This window comes from Lepidochelys olivacea, assembly GCF_965140295.1.
Source record: "Lepidochelys olivacea isolate rLepOli2 genome assembly, chromosome: 1".
NCBI classification, from domain to species: domain Eukaryota; kingdom Metazoa; phylum Chordata; order Testudines; family Cheloniidae; genus Lepidochelys; species Lepidochelys olivacea.
In genome coordinates this window covers 200,337,719-200,356,942 of record NC_140411.1, presented here as the reverse complement: position 1 = coordinate 200,356,942, position 19,224 = coordinate 200,337,719, and the positions used below count along the sequence as shown (strand labels likewise).

Below are 19,224 nucleotides of genomic sequence, written 5' to 3'. Positions count from 1 at the left end.
GGCTTTGTGCCAGTGTCCTTTGCTAACATTTCTGTGATCTGTTCATCAGTGTCCGAATTGCTTACATATCCATTTTAATGCAAGTACCCTATCAAACTCACACCTTGAGATTTCTATTGATGATTTACCACAAGGGGGAGCCTCTTTGCTTCATTAAGTGAAGCTGCTCTTTTTGCTACTTGATTTCTTCAAGGTATTTTAGCAGACACAGTAGTTCATCCTGGAGCATGAGAAACACAACCTTGCACACGTGGTGGTGAGTGATACAACACACTCAAAAACATGTTAAAGTACAGAGCAGGATGGGGTGTGTGACAATTTTCTTCCTTGTGAAAGAGGTCTGTGCTACCAGTCAAAGGGATTGTCCTCTGGAGGCTCCAGACATTGGAGCCTACATTCTCTACCGTGCCCAACAGAGCAATACCCGCAACACCTACCTATGTATTATCGTGCATCTACTTATTTACCGTTAGCATATGACCAGTAACATCGTCGATTAATTTGACCCTAAACATAAAAATTATTGATTTTACATAAACTGTTTTAATGATACGAGCATTATACAGGCAATAAAGATGAAATGACATAGGACATAAAATTAAACCATTATTCTCAACCATGAATATTGCCACAGTAATGGGTCATTTCTTAGTCTAACTAATCACGAGAAATAAGCAACCCTTGTCAGTAAGATACAACATTACCAGTTTCAAGCCCATTTGACTACGACGTACATAACTGATCTATTCTGGCCTCTGGTTGTTTTTTCAGGCACATAAGGATAATAAAGTTCATTCAACTTAGAGGTTACCATTACCCATGCCTGCACAGGAGAGAGGTAGCCTTTTCATACTGATTGGAGAGACTTGTGGTCAGTTCTCTCTCTGGGCTAAATACTGGTTATCTACATAGCCTACTACATATCAAATAGCACAATACCACAGCACAATGCTGCACACCTAACAATGTGAGTGCTGCAACATGCCACTGAAAAGCACATGGAATTGTCAGGATGAGAAGGCTCTACCAGTGGATTACAGGCCAATGAGTTTTGCTGCTTTATGGGATCATATTGTTCTAGATGAGGTTGTAGTGTGACTCAACAGGCCAATGTGCTCCTTCCATCTTGGAGTCCAATGTGTCCTCAAAAGCTGCTCAAAAGGAATCTTAGTTCCTTTTCTTCAATTTCTGAGGAAAAATTTCCTCCCAGGAGTGGGTTGCTGAGAGTCTCTGGGAGGGGCAGAACTACTAGCTCAGAGACATCTGAGCAGGAAAAATTGATAGAGGGCGCTGGAACCCATTGGTACCGTTTGCTGCAGCTCACGAGATGAGAGATGAAGAAGTGAAGTGCCTCAGTTTGGAGCTGGGGAACCCAGGGTGCAAAATTATAGGTAAAATGCTAATTCCTTTGTGTTCCTTGAGTGCTGATACCAGAAGTCAGTTTCACAGCAGAAAATCCTGACTTCCCAGCATTCAAGTGTTAACTACGTTTAGACAGAAAGGTTAATATAGTTACGTCATTGTTTAAAAAGGTGACCATACTGTACCTCAGGGATATCAATCATTCTCCTTAACTTCTGATCTCTCCAGTTCCAATCCAAAATCAGATACTTCAAGGAGTTCAAGCTAAGGCCATCTGAAAAGACAGAGCAAGTCTTACTATAATAAAGGTAAAATGACATGTGCTTATCAAAATGATTTTTGAGTTTTTCATCCTTTGCAGTCTGTTCCCAGGGCACTGAACATTAAGCACTACATTTGCTGGTTGGAAAACTAATGCAATGACACTGCAAACTTCCTTACCACATAATCCCATGCCTTTTCAAGAAGATAAACGCAAAAGCAGAGCAACTGCTGTTGCCAGGCTTGTCAAGAGCCAATATCCTGCCTGCAAAGAATTCCCCAGACTTCCTCTTCATGAAACCACAGGAGTTGAGTTTCCATGGCTGACGACAAGTTGGTAAATTATAAGGACCTGAGCCAGCAAGAGCCAATCAGTGGGAACTGAGGATACTCAGAAACTTGCACAATCAGGCCCTAAATAAGCTTTAGGTCAGCAGCACTGTGAAGGGCTTTGGTCATCTTCCATTTCAATGGAAGGAGACAAGGAGGCAGATGGTTCTTTGGGAAATGACCCTTCTGCCAGCTCTGCTAACTCTTCCATAGCAAGTGGGTGATGTCCACAATTTTTCTTGCTAGCTTTTTCTCAGTAACCTCCCATGGCAGCACTGAACCGTCAAACAGCTCTAGACATGAAGAACACATGGTCAGCTTCTGCTCCTAGCCCATTGTCTCTCGTCTTGACATATCTTTGGGCTGATGCAGCAACATCAGCTCTATGATGTGCTGTTGAATTGTGATATCTTAACACTCTTGTAAAACACAGCAACAATGAAACATCTCACTGTTCCTGTGCTTCCTGGAGGGAGAAACAGTGGAGTCCCCTACCAGAGCCAGCTCCCACCCTCGAGCAGGGTATAGCTTGGCCAACTGACCCAAAGATGGAACTGCCGTGACGGGACCATGGTTAGTATCCTGTGATATCTACGTTACATTTTGTTTTTATTGCAAATATCTATTTAGGAAGCAAAATATATGGCAGGAAAAAAAACTTAGATTTGGGAAGGAGAAGGAGGGTTAAACAGAAAAACTAACTTCCTGTTCAAGACCTTCATGCCTGGCAGGAGACTGGAAATAATAAACTGAAAGACCAAGCAAATCTAGATTTTGTTGGGCGGGGGGTTTCAATAAAAGCTGAAATTGAACTCAGAATTGTGCATAGCATAGCTCCTTTTGTCTAAGCCACTGTGTTCGGCTTCCCAGATTTTTAACTTTATATTCTTAACCTGCATTTGAGTGACAATTGTGAGAGCAGATCCCCAAATTCACTGACTCAGGTAAGTCCAGAACCTTCAAACTCTGTATCGAAGTTTCACTTGTTCTGCCATGTGCAACATGTCCATTACCAGAGCCCATTCCAGCCTCTTCTCCTACCTTGTTCTACTAGTGCTTTTATCCTTCCAGGTGTTCCTACACCCAGGTGGATGACACCACTCTCCAGCATGTGCATCTGTTCTTTTATCTAATTCAAGGACAGTAAGAGAAAATGTTGCATCAGTAAACCCACAAGTGTTTAGGATTCCCTCTTAAAGAACATTTTATTCCACACTGGAGGTAAATTCCAAATAGCACAATAACTCCTCTTAAAACACCATCTAAAGTCAAGTCCATTTGGAGAAATAGTGCCCAGCAAGCTGGGATGTAATCTACGGTATTATAGCCTGCTGTGTGTAACTGTCCCCGTGGGTCCTGCTACCATGCATTAAGAGTTCCATAAGCACACTAAGGAACTTTTAGTGTGTGGTACTGGGGTCCACATGGACAGTTAATGTGTGGAAGCTAAAGCACTGTACATTCAGACAGTAAGAGACACAGTGTTCGTCTCTCGGATTGTAAAACTGGTACATATGGGGGAAAGCCACAAAGGGCAGTGAGGTGTCCAATTCCCTTTGAAAGTCAATAATTGAAATTCACTCGATTGTGCCTTTCAAAATCTCACCCTGAATCCGTTTTCTGAGGTCTGAATAGCACTGACCTCCCAACAATTAAATCAATCCTCTAGAACTAAATGGAGAGCACACAATCTGGGGAAAGTTAATGCAAAACTGGATTCACACTAATCTGCCCAAGACTGGGGAAGGATGAAACATACTGTGTGTAACATTTACCTGTTTGACGGTATTTATATAGAAGGCCAAATTTACACCCACCGTCTCTGATTTCCTTGATTGCAAAACAACCCTATCATTTGTACACACAAACAGGCATTTGCATTGGGTAGCTGAGCATCTCACTACCTGATTTGCACCCACCAATGTGGGTGAAGGTGGAGTTTTGTGGATGTGAACACATGCACATGCTTTTTGGTTTTGGTTTTTAAGCAGGCCCAAAATCAGAGACTGGTTTGAGGCACAGAATGTTCGAGTGTGTACCACACAGGTTCCTGATGGATGTTCTGATCTTAATGTAGGTGCCCATGCTGCACCAAAAACCACAGGGGCATGAGGAGAGTTGAGGAGCAATCAGAGGAATTGCTTGGTTGAATGCCCAGAACTGTGTTGCTGGGGTACAGAAAGGAGGCCCTTTTCTAAAGAAAGAAGCTATGTCCATGAAAAGTATCCTTACAATATCACACCAAAGACAATGGTATGTGATTGGTTAGCCATTTCATCAAAACTACCTCTGAACTTGCTTACCTTTATGTGTTTTGCAAACAATTTAATAACTTTGCAGTCTCCTTTGAATGCCGTCACTGACCTAGTAGAGGATAAATTAAAAATGAACTCAAACATTAGAACTCGGATTAGGAGTGTATAACAGGCACAAGAGGAAACCAAAACTAGTTAATTTAATGCTTAAGAATGGGATGTATAAATGAGTTAGGTGCCCAACTCCCATTGACTCCTATTTGTGCTTTGAAAACATCCCAATAAATTATTATTTAAATCTATATTTGGTAATTGTAATGATCTACAACCAGACCTACATACTAGAAGGCACAATTTAGGAGTAATTAACGCACATCTTTTTGATAGGTATTTATGTAATATTTAAAGAACATGTACTTTTACAATTGACTTCCTTCAAGACTACTGACTAATCAATTGCCAAATTTAAATAAAAGAATGATTTCACTATTGAATTATAGGCACATCAGAAAGCATTCTGAACCGGAAATTTAAGTTATTACATTTACTTATGCAATTATTAGGAAAATCATCCCTTCTGGGCTGTCATAACCCTTATTACACAAAGGAACCTTGATATCCACACCCCTGTTGACCACAACTCTTTTCATCAGAAGACCAAAATTGCGTCCTGAGCCTTTGCTTTGGGACATAGTTCTATATATAAAAAACTTCATGATCTGTATAATAAACTCAGCAGGAGAAAATGAATATGGAGCTTACAAAGCTCCAGTTGAAATAGGCTTTTCCCTGCACTCAGGAAGAAATCAATGCACCAGTGACATGCAAGTCACATGTTAAAGCCTTCCTTTACAACCATGAAGTCTAGAAACTTTTTTTTGTAAACAATGCGGAAATTCAACAGTCATCATTTGAATTCTGGAGCCAGGAGAGGAGACATAACCAGAGTTTTCATGCCTTAAACCCAGCCTTGCACTGCTCTGCTCTTCACTCCATGGTGTATTGTGGGATAGCAAGATCTACATCCGCTATTGGGAAAGCTGGGAGCAGAGGAGCCTGGGTACTCGGATCAAAAGTACGGAGTGGAGAATGCAAACCACTGATCTAGCGATGTGTGTTGCAGAAACTATGACAGTTCTCATCAAGAGACTGGGCCAAGAGGAACAAATTCTGATTTTCATACCTTCTGTTGGGGAAGTCAGGTTTGGGCAGGAAGCCTTTCAAATCTCCTGAACCAATATACAAATCTCATCAACTCTATCCCTGTGGAATCAAACTGAATGAATGTGGACACACCAGAGCTTGTTCCTGCTGTATCCTCACTCTGGTTTTCACAAGTTACAAGGCCCTAGGAGCGTCGGGGCAGTAGCAGCACCTCAGCACAAAATTAACAACTGCTGGATAGGAACCAACTAAGGAGAAGGGTCATGCAGACACCACATCGGTCGTAGAGAAATGAGAGAGAAAGGAAAGTGACCCTACAACAGGGTGGATCAGACACAGAACGGTTACTGGGACATACAGCAGGATGGGATAGAAGCTGGGACACGATCTACATGCCAGCGAAACATGGAAAACAAAAACAGAGCCCACAAAATCTAGAATCAGCGATTGCAAAGGGAAAGAAAGCAGGAGAAAGAAAAGTACATGAGGAACAAGAGATGAATAACTGTGCAGCTAATATGACAGAGGAGAGAGGGAAACTCAGACTTTTTCTGCTCCACTCTCCCAACAACAGGGAGTGTGGAACGAGACTTCCGCACACAGTCAGTTACTGAAGGACTTTCCATCCCAAAGTGAGGGAGTAAGACCCCTGTCCACATTGGTGACAAAGGAAAGAGATGGCAGAGACAACATCTCAGTTTTGCATTGTGATGTCACTCTACTAGCACACAGCCCAGCCTTTTGAAGTCAGCAGTGAGGTTAGCACAGCATCTGAGTGAAAGACGAAGCTTGGGCTCCCTTCCCAGAAGGGACCAGAGACTTCAGCACAGCAGGAGCAAAGTGACTGGATGCACCATCTGGTGGCTCAGAGAAGTCCTTATTAACAAATAAGTTCTGTGTATGAAGAATGAGTGTGTGTGTGCTGACAGGTGTCTGTGTGCAAACAGGGGGAAAAGTTCAGAGAAAATACTACATCAGTGAGGCTATGAAGATGTGTTCATAGTGCGGCTGCAGCTGGACCTTGTCCTTGTAAAACAGCATATAGGGCGGCTCTGAAGTAAACACCCTGATCTCAGAGACCACACAGGCAGACTTTATTGTGATCAGGAAAGAAACTTTTCAGGGAGCAGGAAGCTAGAAGCTTGAAGGGAGGACCCCTGAGCCACGACAGCATGAGGTTGAGGTCCCAGTGAGGGACGGGAGCCATGACATGCAGGTAGAAACTCTCCAGACCTTTCAAAAACCAGACTGTCATGTCATGAGCGAAGACCAACCTGTCCTGGAGCGGAGGGTGGAAGGCCGAAATAGCAGCCAAGCGAACTTCGACTGATGACAAGGACAGCCCTTGGAGCTTGAGGTGTAGAAGATAGTCCAGGATCACCTGCAGCGAAGCCTGCTCAGCCAGGATACTCCAGGCCAAAGTCCAGCATGTGAACCGCTTCCACTTGGCCAGGCAGGTCGCTCTGGTGGAGGGTTTTCTGCTACGCAACAAGACCTGTTGGACACAGGCTGAGCATTCCCGTTCCTCCGCATTTAGCCATGTGGAAGCCATGCTCTCAAGTGCAGCGATACCAGGTTCAGATGCAAAAGACTGCCCTGGTTCTGGGACAGCAGGTCTGGCCAGAGAGGAAGCTGCAGCGGGGCGGCTACTTAAAGGTCCAGCAGCGTGCCGAACCAGTGCTGCCGAGGCCACACAGAGGCTACCAGGATCACCTTTGCCGTGTCCTGTTTGATCTTCATAAGGACCTTGTGAATTAGCGGCACCAGCGGAAAGGTGGACATCAGAGCCCCTGACCATGAGAGCAGAAAGGTGTCTGACAGGGAGCCCCTGTCCAATCTCCAGAATGAGCAGAACACGTGGTATTTCCTATTCTGACAGGATGCAAACAGGTCCACCTGGGGAATCCCCAACCTCCGGAAGATCCCACTGACTGCCTCCGGATAGAGCAATCATTTGTGGCGAGACAAGAAAGTCCTGCTGAGGTGATCTGCTAACTCGTTCCTGGCCTGGGCAGATGCACGGCTACCAGATGAACGACATGCTGCACAAAGAAGTCCCAAAGGCTGAGAGCTTCTTGGCAAAGGGCCGACAACCTGGCTCTGCCCGACCTGTTGATGTAGTACATGGCAGCAGTATCGTCTGTCAGGACATGCACCACCTTGCCCTTCACGTTGGACAGGAAAGCCTGCCAGGCCAGGTGAACCACTTTGAGCTCCCTGACATTTATGTGGAGGGACAGATCATTCCATGACCAGTGGCTTTGTGCCACTGGTGCCGTTGGTTGCTGCTCCGAGGAGGTGGCCGAGGAATGGAATGATGGAGGTATCGTCAACACAGGCATGTCTCACGCGCTCCAGTAGGGCCATTGGCCTTGCTGCCACAACGGCATCACGGAGGTCGACGCAGCCTCAAGTGCCCAATCGCACCAGTGCTGTCGCAGTGAGGGGCTGAATTCTCTTTCTGTACGAGAGGAATCATCTTCCGGTGAACATGGAGGGACCGTAGAAGAAGGCCGTAGTGTCTGGTGGCTAACTGTCGCCGCAGGAGACCGGTGCCTCGAGTAGAAGGATTGGTGCTGGGACCGGGAAGATTGGTACCGTGACGGAGACCACTCCCACTGTCTGGGAGATGTGGATCTGCGCCATGGAGACAGCCGGTGGGAGGATTATTGGTGCTGCCAATATGGTGACCAGTGCCTTCCTCTAGGCAACCCGCGTTGAGAGGGAGGAGACTGCGAGCACAATGCTGGCGATCTAGGATGGCCTGCAGAAGACAGAGACCTGGAGGGTGGAGACGGAGAGTGCTGACTTGTCTCTGGAGACTGGCATCGTTTGCCTGCTCTCTGCAGGGGTCTATATAGCTGGCTTGCACTCGCTGAGAGCCTTTGCCGTGTCCTAGGACACGTGGTGCTGGTGGCGCTGGTAGAGGCCTCTGCTCTCTGGGTGCCAGGAGGGCCTGGGAAGGTGTCAGCCCTACCACTAGTCTGGGTCCCCTACCACTTCCTGGAGTCAGCGGCGGATCCCTTGGGGGACTAGGGGGCCCCCAGTCAGGCAGGTGGCCCCAGTGGTGGCTGGCGGTCCAAACTGGGTCCTCTTTCCTTCTTTCTCGGTGCTGGGGAGTCACTCTTCTTCAACCTCTTCTTAGGCACTGGTGACGGGGAGCAACGCCAGGCAGAGCCCAGTGCTGGGAGTGTGCTGCACACCAACACCGAGGTGCTTGGGGCAGAGTCTGGCTGGGAAGGCTCGGATGCTAGGCGGAGAGCAGCCTCCGTGAGAAGAGCTCTCAAATGGATGTCTCACTCTTTCTGAGTCCTGGGACAAAAGTTCTTACAGATGTGACACTTGGTCCTTCCCAGGCTATTCCCCCAAGCACTTGAGGCAGCTGCTTTGGGGGTCACTCACAGGCATAGGCCTGTTGCAGTCAGAGCATGCCCCACCTTGGGCAAAGTCCCTGCTGGGACGCTATCGCTAAGTAACTACTTACTAACTACTGTATACAAACAATTTACAAGGCCTTAAGGCTCGGAAACTGAAGTAGAAGAACTGCTAACCCCTGCCAGGTAAGGGAAAGGCACTCCAACTAACCACCACGGGCGGTAAGAATGAACAGAGGGCATAGGGCCGGCAGCGCCTAATATGCTGACGCGTGAACACAGCACTCAGGGGACACCACAGCCAACCCAATGGATACCACTAAGGCAAAAATCTCCAACGGCCACACACGTGGGCACGTGCACACCTAAAATAGAATCAACATGAGCAAGCACTCGAAGAAGAACATTCATTTATTAAACAGCATGTATCCTGCTAAAAAGCAATAATGTATAGTGCCCTGTTCTCAAATACATATGTTCATGATCTTGGCATCTCTGATGTTGGCAACATTGCCAGGAACAGGTCTTGGGTCACGCTGCTCAAAACTGGCAGAAACCTCCACACATCTCCCTCCCAGTCACCAGCAAACATTTCCCCCAGCTCTCATAAATATGATGCAAATTAGAACTAACAGAGAGAATACAGGGCAGATGACCCACACCCCAGACAGTGTATGTCACACGCCTCCCTCCCTTTAGCCTACCAACAACACAGTCCACAGACATCAGCAACTCTGTGGGGACTGAAATAGCTCCTTGCTCCTGTCCAGATTTCTACTCTATGGCTTCATGAGCTAGGGAAACAGGCATTAGGGCTGGGTTCACCTAGAAAAACCGCTAGTACATCCAGAGTGTCTAAGCTATGAGAGGGGAAAAAATGTTCCTCGTACCAGTCTTGCAAACGGAACTGGATTTGTGAAGACCCTGGCTTCATGGAACAGCCAATATTTTATTACCACAGTAGTAGTGTCACAGTAGTTAGTATTTTTTTTTAAGGCCCAACTAATGAAGTTAGGAAACTTTCATCCTTCATTGGGGGAAAAAAAGAAGAAGAAAAAAAGATTCTAGCTCTCATGGTTGCAGAGAAAAGTTTGTACATGTAACCATAGTGCAGCCTAAAGACTCAAAACCACAGAAGACAGAATTCAAAATAAAGCTTATTCTCTGTAAATCAGTCATTAAGGAGTGACAGAATCACACCTTCCAGAGCAGGCCTAGTATTCCAGGCAGGTGAAATCAGGACATTACACAGACCAGTGAATCGTGACCCTGGGATGCAGAGTCACAAAAGCTAAGTGGGGTGGGGATGTGAGGGACTGAAAATTTTATTACAATCTATTATTATTGCTACATTTTCTTTACTCTTACTTTTATAGTAAATGCAAGGGAGAGGGAAGTCATGGAAAAAACTGGCTGTGAAGAAGGGGTTGCCAACCTGAAAAGACTGAGAAACACTAACCCAGGCCAGACACATTGGTCTCCACAGGGGTCGCAGAGCACTGTGTTTCTATTGAACTTTGTCATCAAAATGTCCTGACACTGCACTCAAAATGATAGTGTTGAGCTGTGCATCTTTATCCACTTAATCTGTTCTTAAGTGTAATAGGTTGTATGTCTTTCTAAGAGCAACTATGCTTTAGTCTTGGTTTGTAACAAAAACAGTAGATCTATGCAGCTGAGTTATTAAGTTCTACTTTAGTCTAAACCAAATACCACAGTACCACGGTTTGGAGGAGTGAAGGATATTGCATCAGTTGAGTCAGTAATTTTGTTGGCTAGCAAAGGACATTGTCCCGATTTTGCCTTTATGTCTAGGGTTCCAGGCAAAACCTCTGACCAGGTGCCAGTCTCAACATAACATTTGCTTTCAACATACTTAATGAGCTCCAAACAACGGAGAGCAGAACTGCAGATAATCAGCATCAGCACAGACTTCTTCTCCTTGTGGTTTTTACGAAGTTTTGCCCATTTGGGACAGACTGCAACAAGAAATACAAAATACACAGAGAAAGCTATGACTTAAATACATATTGCCACGCTAAATTATACAAGTACATGATGAATAGCTGCCTGCCGAAAGACTATACTTATGGCACACTACTTCATAGTCTTAGTTTGTAAAACATTAAGATATTTCCAAAAAATTAACAAACAAAAGGTCTCATGTACCAAACAATGAAATATGATTACCAAATAGGTTACATTAGAAAACAGGTTACATAAGGGTCAAAATGCAGCGACTGTTTAAATATGCGCAAATCCATTGACTTCATTTGACCCTAAATTTGCAATGCAATTTGATTTATAGTAGTGCTTTAATAGAGAGAAAAATTGTTAAAGGGGATACATTTATTGCACCTGTACCACAAGGATGTAAAAGCAGATCTAGTTAACCAGGACATAAGAGAATAAAAATTCTCATTACTAATTTCAATAGCCAGGGACAGGTAGAAATGGTACAATAAAATTAAGACAACATAATTAGGCCTTGTCTACACTGGTGGCAGCGTACAGGGTACACATAGCTACACCAAGCAGTGAAAAATGCAAGCTGCGTCCACACTTTTTGCGATGTGTAGCTACACAAAGCAGTGAAAGGCTCTGGCAGGGGGGAGAGAGTGGGGAAAGGCTCCAGCTACATGATGTTTCCAGTGCATTTTCCTGCTGCCTCCCCATTGCCAGAGCCTTCCCACACTGCCAGGAATCTTTCACTGCAGCAGGGAAAGGCCCCAGCAGCGGGGAGCTGGCAGAGCCTCTCTCTGCTCCCTTGCCCCTTCTCCACTAGCCTTTCACCACTGCCAGAGCCTTTCCTTGTGGCGGGGAAAAGCTCCAGCAGCAAGGAAACAGCAGAACACTGCACTGCTCAAGACAGCAGTGTAGACAGGGAGGCACTGCTTGGGCACGTAGACAGTCGTGTAGGGCATATGCCATAAGGTTCTGGCATGTCTTTACTCATGTAAAGCTCACCATCTACACCTCTATTATTTATACCCATGCAAAGGGGGCGTGCATTGTATGTACTCTGCACACTACTGTAAGCATAGACACAGCCTTACATATTTAACCAAGTGTGGTCAAATATTAAGAAATATTTCTCAAATATTATTTAAAAGCAAAACTAAAATATTTTGATGCAAAATAATAATCTTGCAGAATACAAATATGCAGAAACATAAAAGATGTAATATAACTGAATTTATGAATATTTCAAGGGCAAGATTAATTTTAATCCTTTAAAAAGTGGAAGTTAAATCCTAGTGAGGAAAATAGAAAGGAGCATAAAATCTGGCTAAATGAAGTATAAAAATATAATTAGGCAGGCCAAAAAAGAATTTGAAGAACAGCTAGCCAAATACTCAAAAAGTAATAGCAATTTTTTTTTAAGTACATCAGAAGCAGGAAGCCTGCTAAACAACCAGTGGGGCCACTGAATGATCGAAGTGCTAAAGGAACACTCAAGGACGATAAGGCCCTTGCGGAGAAACTAAATGAATTCTTTGCATCGGTCTTCATGGCTGAGGATGTGAGGGAGATTCCCCAACCTGAGCCATTCTTTTTAGGTGACAAATCTGAGGAACTGTCCCAGATTGAGGTGCCATTAGAGGAGGTTTTGGAACAAACTGATAAATTAAACAGCAATAAGTCACCAAGACCAGATGATATTCACCCAAGAGTACTGAAGGAACTCAAAAGTGAAATTGCAGGGCTACTACCTGTCGTCCGCAACCTATCATTTAAATCAGCTTCTGTACCAAATGACTGGAGGATAGCTAACGTGACACCAATTTTTAAAAAGGGCTCCAGAGGTGACCCCGGCAATTACAGGCCGGTAAGCCTGACTTCAGTACCGGACAAACTGGTTGAAACTATAGTAAAGAACAAAATTGTCAGACACATAGATGAATATAATTTGTTGGGGACGAGTCAACATGGTTTTTGTAAAGGGAAATCATGCCTCACCAATCTACTAGAATTCTTTGAGGGGGTCAACAAGCATGTGGACAAGGGGGATTCAGTGGACATAATGTATTTAGATTTTTAGAAAGCCTTTGACAGGGTCCCTCACCAAAGGCTCTTAAGCAAAGTAAGTGGTCATGGGATAAGAGGGAAGGTCCTCTCATGCACTGGTAATTGGTTAAAATATAGGAAACAAGGGATAGGAATAAATGGTCAGTTTTCAGAATGGAGAGAGGTAAGTAGTGGTGTCCCCCAGGGGTCTGTACTGGGCCCAGTCCTATTCAACATATTCATAAATGATCTGGAAAAGAGTAAACAGTGAGGTGGCAAAATTTGCAGATGATACAAAACTACTCAAGATAGTTAAGTCCCATGCAGACTGTGAAAGGCTACAAAAGGATCTCTCAAAACCGGGTGACTGGGCAACAAAATGGCAGATGAAATTCAATGTTGATAAATGCAATATAATGCACATTGGAAAACATAATCCCAATTATATATAAAATATGATGGATAGTTCTCTAAAAACATTCACTCAAATGTTCAGCAGCAGTCAAAAAAGTTAACAGAATGTTGGGAATCATTAAGAAAGGGATAGATAATAAGATAGAAAATATCATATTGCCGCTATATAAATCCATGGTACGCCCACATCTTGAATACTGCGTGCAGATGTGGCCGCTCCATCTCAAAAAAGATATACTGGACTTGGAAAAGGTTTAGAAAAGGGCCACAGAAATGATTAGGGGTATGGAACGGCTGTCGTATGAGGAGAGATTAATAAGACTGGGACTTTTCAGCTTGGAAAAGAGACGACTAAGGGGGGATATGATAGAGGTCTATAAAATCATGACTGGTGTGGAGAAAGTAAATAAGAAAGTGTTGTTTACTCCTTCTCATTACACAAGAACTAGGGGTCACCCAATGAAATTAATAGGCAGCAGGTTTAAAACAAACAAAAAGAAGTATTTTTTCTCATAACACACAGTCAATCTCTGGAACTCCTTGCCAGAGGATGTTGTGAAGGACAAGACTATAACAGGGTTCAAAAAAAGAACTAAATAAATTCACGGAGGATACGTCCCTCAATGACTATTAGCCAAGATGGGCAGGGATGGTTTCCCTAGCCTCTGTTCGCCAGAAGCTGGGAATGGGCGACAGGGGATGAATCACTTGATGATGACCTGTTCTGTTCATTCCCTCCAGGGCACCTGGTATTGGTCTCTGTTGGAAGACAGGATACTAGGCTAGATGGACCTTTGGTTTGACCCAGTATGGCCGTTCTTATGTTCTTAAGTGGGCAGATATGCATACTATCTTGTGTATATCATGAGGATTTTACTTTCTCTTGAATACTGCTCTAAAAATTTTTTTTTTATAAATAAACTCCACACTCCTTGCGACCAATATTTTACTCACTTTCCTTCAGGTATGAAGAAAAACTGTGGGTGAGGTCATTGGCTGGCAGGAAACAGGAATCTGAAACAATAAGAGACAAAATGTTTTTGTTGATAGATGTGCAACAGAATAATTTAGTAGATTCATAAGTTTACAGTACAACACTAGGTATATCTATTAAATCTTTCTTGGATTAAATCTACCAGTAATGCTTATTCTTTGAAAACTATGTGGATTGCCCTTTGGAAAGGCAGAGTTTTGTGGTCCCCACTACGCAAACGCAATGAGCTTGTGAACTGGTTAACTGAATCATGGTAAAATCTATCAACACAATTTTAATGACCTCCTCAATTATCTGAATGTTTTTCTCCCCTCACCCACCATAAATATAGCATTACACAACTGACCACATACATAATGGAGGGTTTTCACATGCCTTTGTGGCATCTATCAGAAGCCACAGCCAGAACCATTATGATTTTTTGGACCATTGGTCCAATCTAACATGGCAAATCCTACATTCAGGAGTCACTAAAACAATCAGGATTGTATAGAATAAAAGTAAGATGTGGGTCATCTTCTTATCAATGGGGTTACTTTTCTCTCTGGACTTTCACATTGTACAACTCTGTAAATTATGCTCCATCACAGTTATATAAATATTGACATGCATTTTAATTCCCCATCCTCACTAGAAGGCTCTCTGCACGACACTGTCTCTATCCCAGATATAAAGCTGCCAAATTTTACCCAGCCGCTAATCTCCATTCAGTTAGACCAATAGCTGTCAATGGCCATTAGTCTCCTCCTTTTTGTGAGGACGCACAAACTCAGAGTTTTAACACAGACTTCCAGATGCACCCAACCACACCATCATTATGCTGCATGAAACCTGGCACTCCAGGAAGCATGTCTTTAGGAGGAGTATGTTTAGTAATGTGTCTGTAATCATGTAAATTAAATATTTTTTTATTCTGACAATGATAAAACTATTGGATTAAAAAAATCTCTCTGACCATGTGTTGTAAAATACCTTATGTGTTAGTTAAAGGCAATTTGGTGTCAATCTGAAAACCTTAATGAGAGGACACAAAAGGTATATGCTTCCACATAATTTGTGCCAAGTATCAAGAATGGGCAGTTTGTTTCTGATACTGTAACTGTGGTGTCCCCTAGAATTTATTTTAAAGTAGGATGGCACAAAATTCTAGCCTGAGGTATTTCAGAACGACTTGCGCTGAATCCCAGACCAGAGCTGCACTTGCCAGTTTAACAGCTTTCCTTCTGTTTGTCTCTCCTAGTTTTAAATAATTAGTATTAAGTGATCATGAGAAAGCATTTTGATTGTGGATGCACGTGTAATTATCAGCATGTTACTTGTCCAAACATTAAACAGAACATATTAACACCTCAATCTATCCGCTAACAGGTTTTGGACCAAATTAACCCCAGCAGCTACCTGTTGTCAACTGATCCCCAGGCACCTGACAGGGGAATCACTCAGATTCAAACAAAGCCGAGGCTATGTTATTGCTGCCAACCTCACTCCACCATTTCTGACAGCGTGAATGTGAAGGCAGACTTAATTTATAGCTGGAGCACAGCAGAAGCCCTGCCAGCTAAATTTGCTGAAGGAAGCTGCTTTCCATCATTGCGCTCTCCATGTGGTGGATTTTCTATTGCTGCAATCTTAGGTTTTTACCACTGGAATTCAGAATCACTTCCTAATTGTTTACTTAGGGGCTGGTGTCTAAAAGGAGGTGAGGGTGCTCAATACCTTGCAGGATCAGTCCCTGATTTATGCATTTGGTTTTCTATTTACAAGATGCACCTCCCCTGCACTGTAGGATAAAGCACTAAGGTTTCAACTGCAGTTTTATTTCCAAAGGTGAAGCTATCAATTCTGAATGAGTCCAAAGGGCAGCGTAGAAAAGACTTTACAGGGAGTAATTTCACAGCTCTAAGTGTCTATTTTTGGTGCTGTCCTATCTTCAGTCCTTCAGGGTAGTTGTGTCATCTATCTTTGCCATTATTTGTACTAATGAGGGCCCAGCCAGTCTGAATACAGTAACTCATATTAATGACTTAATAATGCTGAATAATTCAGAGAAAGATGTAGAAGGACGGAGTTCTTAATTCTCCAATTTCAAAGGGAAACTAAATACATGTCGTAGGTCAATGACTATTTTCACCAAACCATCAGAACTGGGATGTTAACAGTACCTTAAAACCTCCAGAAAGGATTAAAACCGCATAACCACAGCTTGCAGCAGCCCGAAACCAAGTTGGCTTAAACCCGAACATCTAAGTTTAATATTTTGCTAACACAACTAAACAACTTCAAGTAGATGCCCTCTGTTCTGCCCAGTGAGTTGATATGAATGACTTGACAGCTACAGAAGCCACCAACCCCTTCGGCTTTGTAAGCTTCCAAATCTCCCTTCAAGAAAAGAAAGAAAAAAACAACCCAAGACCCAATCCATATGGAAATGGGTTGCTTCACTAGCCTAAAGGCCTTTCTTAATAGGAAAGTGACAAAGTATTGTTATTTGCACAAAACCCTATGGGTTTAGAAGTACAGAATGTAAGTGCTTCATAGCAATACAGAGGATGAAAGAGACTTCTCTGGTTTTTAGGATGCAACGCAGCAGGATGGCAAAACTCTCCCTTGATTCAAGAAGAAAGCTAAGCTGACCCTAGAGAAAGAAAGGAGGATCACGTCTCTGCATGAAGCTGGGAAGAGAGTGCAGTTACCTAGAAAGACAAGCTTTGAACAGTCAAAAACAGAGAGTGCAGCTTGGCTGAAAGGATCATAGTGGGGCACAGGGCACAAAGAGTTCAGTGTGTATCAGTGGGATAAAACGAGAGCCAACAGACTTGTTACTGGGGCCCTTTTGACTCTGAGTATACAATATCAATACACAGGCGCTCACAGTATCTTCTTATATAACCTAACAACAAGAATTAATGCTACAGCTTGGGCTCAAAATAAGGAATCATGAAATTTTTTAAGCTAAAGCTTTTAGGGGTTAAGGTAAGCTACGCCAGGGGGTGGAGGGAGGAGGAGAAGGCCTCTCTGTCTAAACCAAAAAGAAAATTGTAATGATTTTTATTACAAGCCCCCTCCCCTCCACTTTGACAGCACTGGAAAAGTGGATTTTTATTAAACCTCCTTCCCCCCTTCACATTGACAGCACTGGAAAACTAATTCCACTTTATTCGTAGAACAAAACGCACAGCAGTGCAGTTTCCTCTTCACCTCAAACCTTTAGTGGGGTGAGATGGGAGTTCAGTCTCCATGCCCTACCCATTTTATCACTGGGCTCACCAGTCTCTCTCCAGTCAGACTGCCAACAAGCAACCAGTTTAGGTACAAAATCTGTCCACTAGGTCTGAAGGACTAAAGCTGCCAGCTCATTTCATACAGCTCACCAAAAAGCCAACAGGTGATAAGAGCAGTATAGTCAGCATTCCATAGCTAATTCAGAATGGTGTCTGACTATTCTTCCTTCTTTAGAATTTATTGCAGCTCAGGTGAAGCCTTATCTTAAATGTCTGAGTACAGCGCCACTAACCACAGGAATAAGACCAATCTTCCTGGCTCTCAGTAACTTGAAAACCATTACTTAGAAATCCCTGCACTTCTATCAAAAAAAGAAACTTCCTGAAATTAATGTTCTGCAATGACTGGATATGTTGAAACAATGCTTCCTTTCGTTTCCTTAACTGCACCATTTAGAAAACAAACCCACTTACTTACCCACCAAAAGAACTCACAACTCATTTTAAACACCATAGCAATACCCTACAAGAAAAAATTCTCATAAAACCCCATAGAACTCAGAGATCTGGATTAAGAAGCCCTTTAGTTCCTAAAACAGATGAATCCCCATCCCCCATGCAGAAGGAAATGCACAATGCTCTTTGATACAGCACATTTTACCTGGCAGTTTTAACTCTTCTAGTTCAATCACTGAACGTTTAGTACCGAAGTGTTGATTAAGCAGCTTTTGTAGGTCTTCAGGGACACCTGGTTTTGGAGATGATTTTGCAAGAATATCAGAAATTTTCTTCTATAAACAAAAGTAAGAAAAAAAAAAGGAGATGTAAGGCATTTTCAATATGGTGTTTGCTATTTGACAATCTAACGATAATCTGTAAGAGTATGTTTCTTCATAATCTTATACAGGTGAAACAGAGTCCTAAAGTCCTTATAATTGGGCAAAACTCCCATTGCCTTCATTGGGAGTGAAAATTTCAGAGCTGGGTCCGCAGCCTGTGAAGTAAAAACAAAAACATCTTTACTGTGTACCTCTGTTATGCACTTTACTGCAATACTGGGATTTTCTCAAAGATTGTGTTGGGGGAGGAGTTGGGTGATAGGTTTTTTAATGTATTACTTTATCACTATTGCCAAGTCTCACAAATGTGTCACAAATCTTACAATAATAGGTGTTTTTCTTAAAGCAACAGCTAGAGGAGTCAAGAGATTACTGAAGAATCTCAGCTCTCATTTAAATGTAAAAGGTAAACTTGCAGCCCAATTGATTGCATAGAATAGTTTGGAAACACAACTAGAGAATAGCCTAACAGCTCAAAAACCAACAGGCAAAGAAACCCCCCCAAAATATTTATATGAAATGTTATTGCTTTTAAACTGATCGTGATTCTGGGGGGCCTAGTTCATGATTTTTGAATGACTGCGGTTGACAATACTTCTCTAGAAATATCAAGAATTAGGGTTCCCAATTTTGATTGGATGTATTCCTGGAGATTTCATCACATGACATAATCATGAATGGAAGATTAATCTTTGATTCCTGGAGACTCTGGGCCAATCCTGGAGGGTTGGCAACCCTATCAAGAATACCAGGCCCTCATTTCCATCTGTTTGTTGGAGGATCTTGGCAAGATCTTTCTAGGACCTGGATGGTGATATCTCAAGAGGCTGAAACCTGAGGTACAGTTTTCAATCTCCAACTAGGGGACAGGAGCAGGGATACTGGGTTGTACAGCATAAGGACATGTCAGCAGTTGAAATTTCAAGTGCATTATTATATATAAACACTTTGAGACTATTTGCATACATCATAAAGGAGAATGAAACTTTTTAAAAATTCTGA

General features: G+C 43.1%; 1 protein-coding gene across 4 annotated transcripts in view; it reads right to left on the bottom strand.

The window, feature by feature from the left end:
- Positions 1-19,224, bottom strand: part of CMSS1 (cms1 ribosomal small subunit homolog) — a 358,534-nt gene that overhangs the window by 2,810 nt on the left and 336,500 nt on the right. For all 4 annotated transcript variants that reach the window (XM_084645434.1, XM_084645435.1, XM_084645433.1 and 1 more), the window contains 6 exons: positions 18,045-18,174; positions 14,123-14,182; positions 10,623-10,725; positions 4,257-4,317; positions 2,995-3,082; positions 1,548-1,636 (listed from right to left, as the gene is read on the bottom strand). In XM_084645434.1, the coding sequence (XP_084501560.1) occupies positions 1,548-1,636; positions 2,995-3,082; positions 4,257-4,317; positions 10,623-10,725; positions 14,123-14,182; positions 18,045-18,174 (531 nt within the window). The remainder of the gene's footprint in view (positions 1-1,547; positions 1,637-2,994; positions 3,083-4,256; positions 4,318-10,622; positions 10,726-14,122; positions 14,183-18,044; positions 18,175-19,224) is intronic.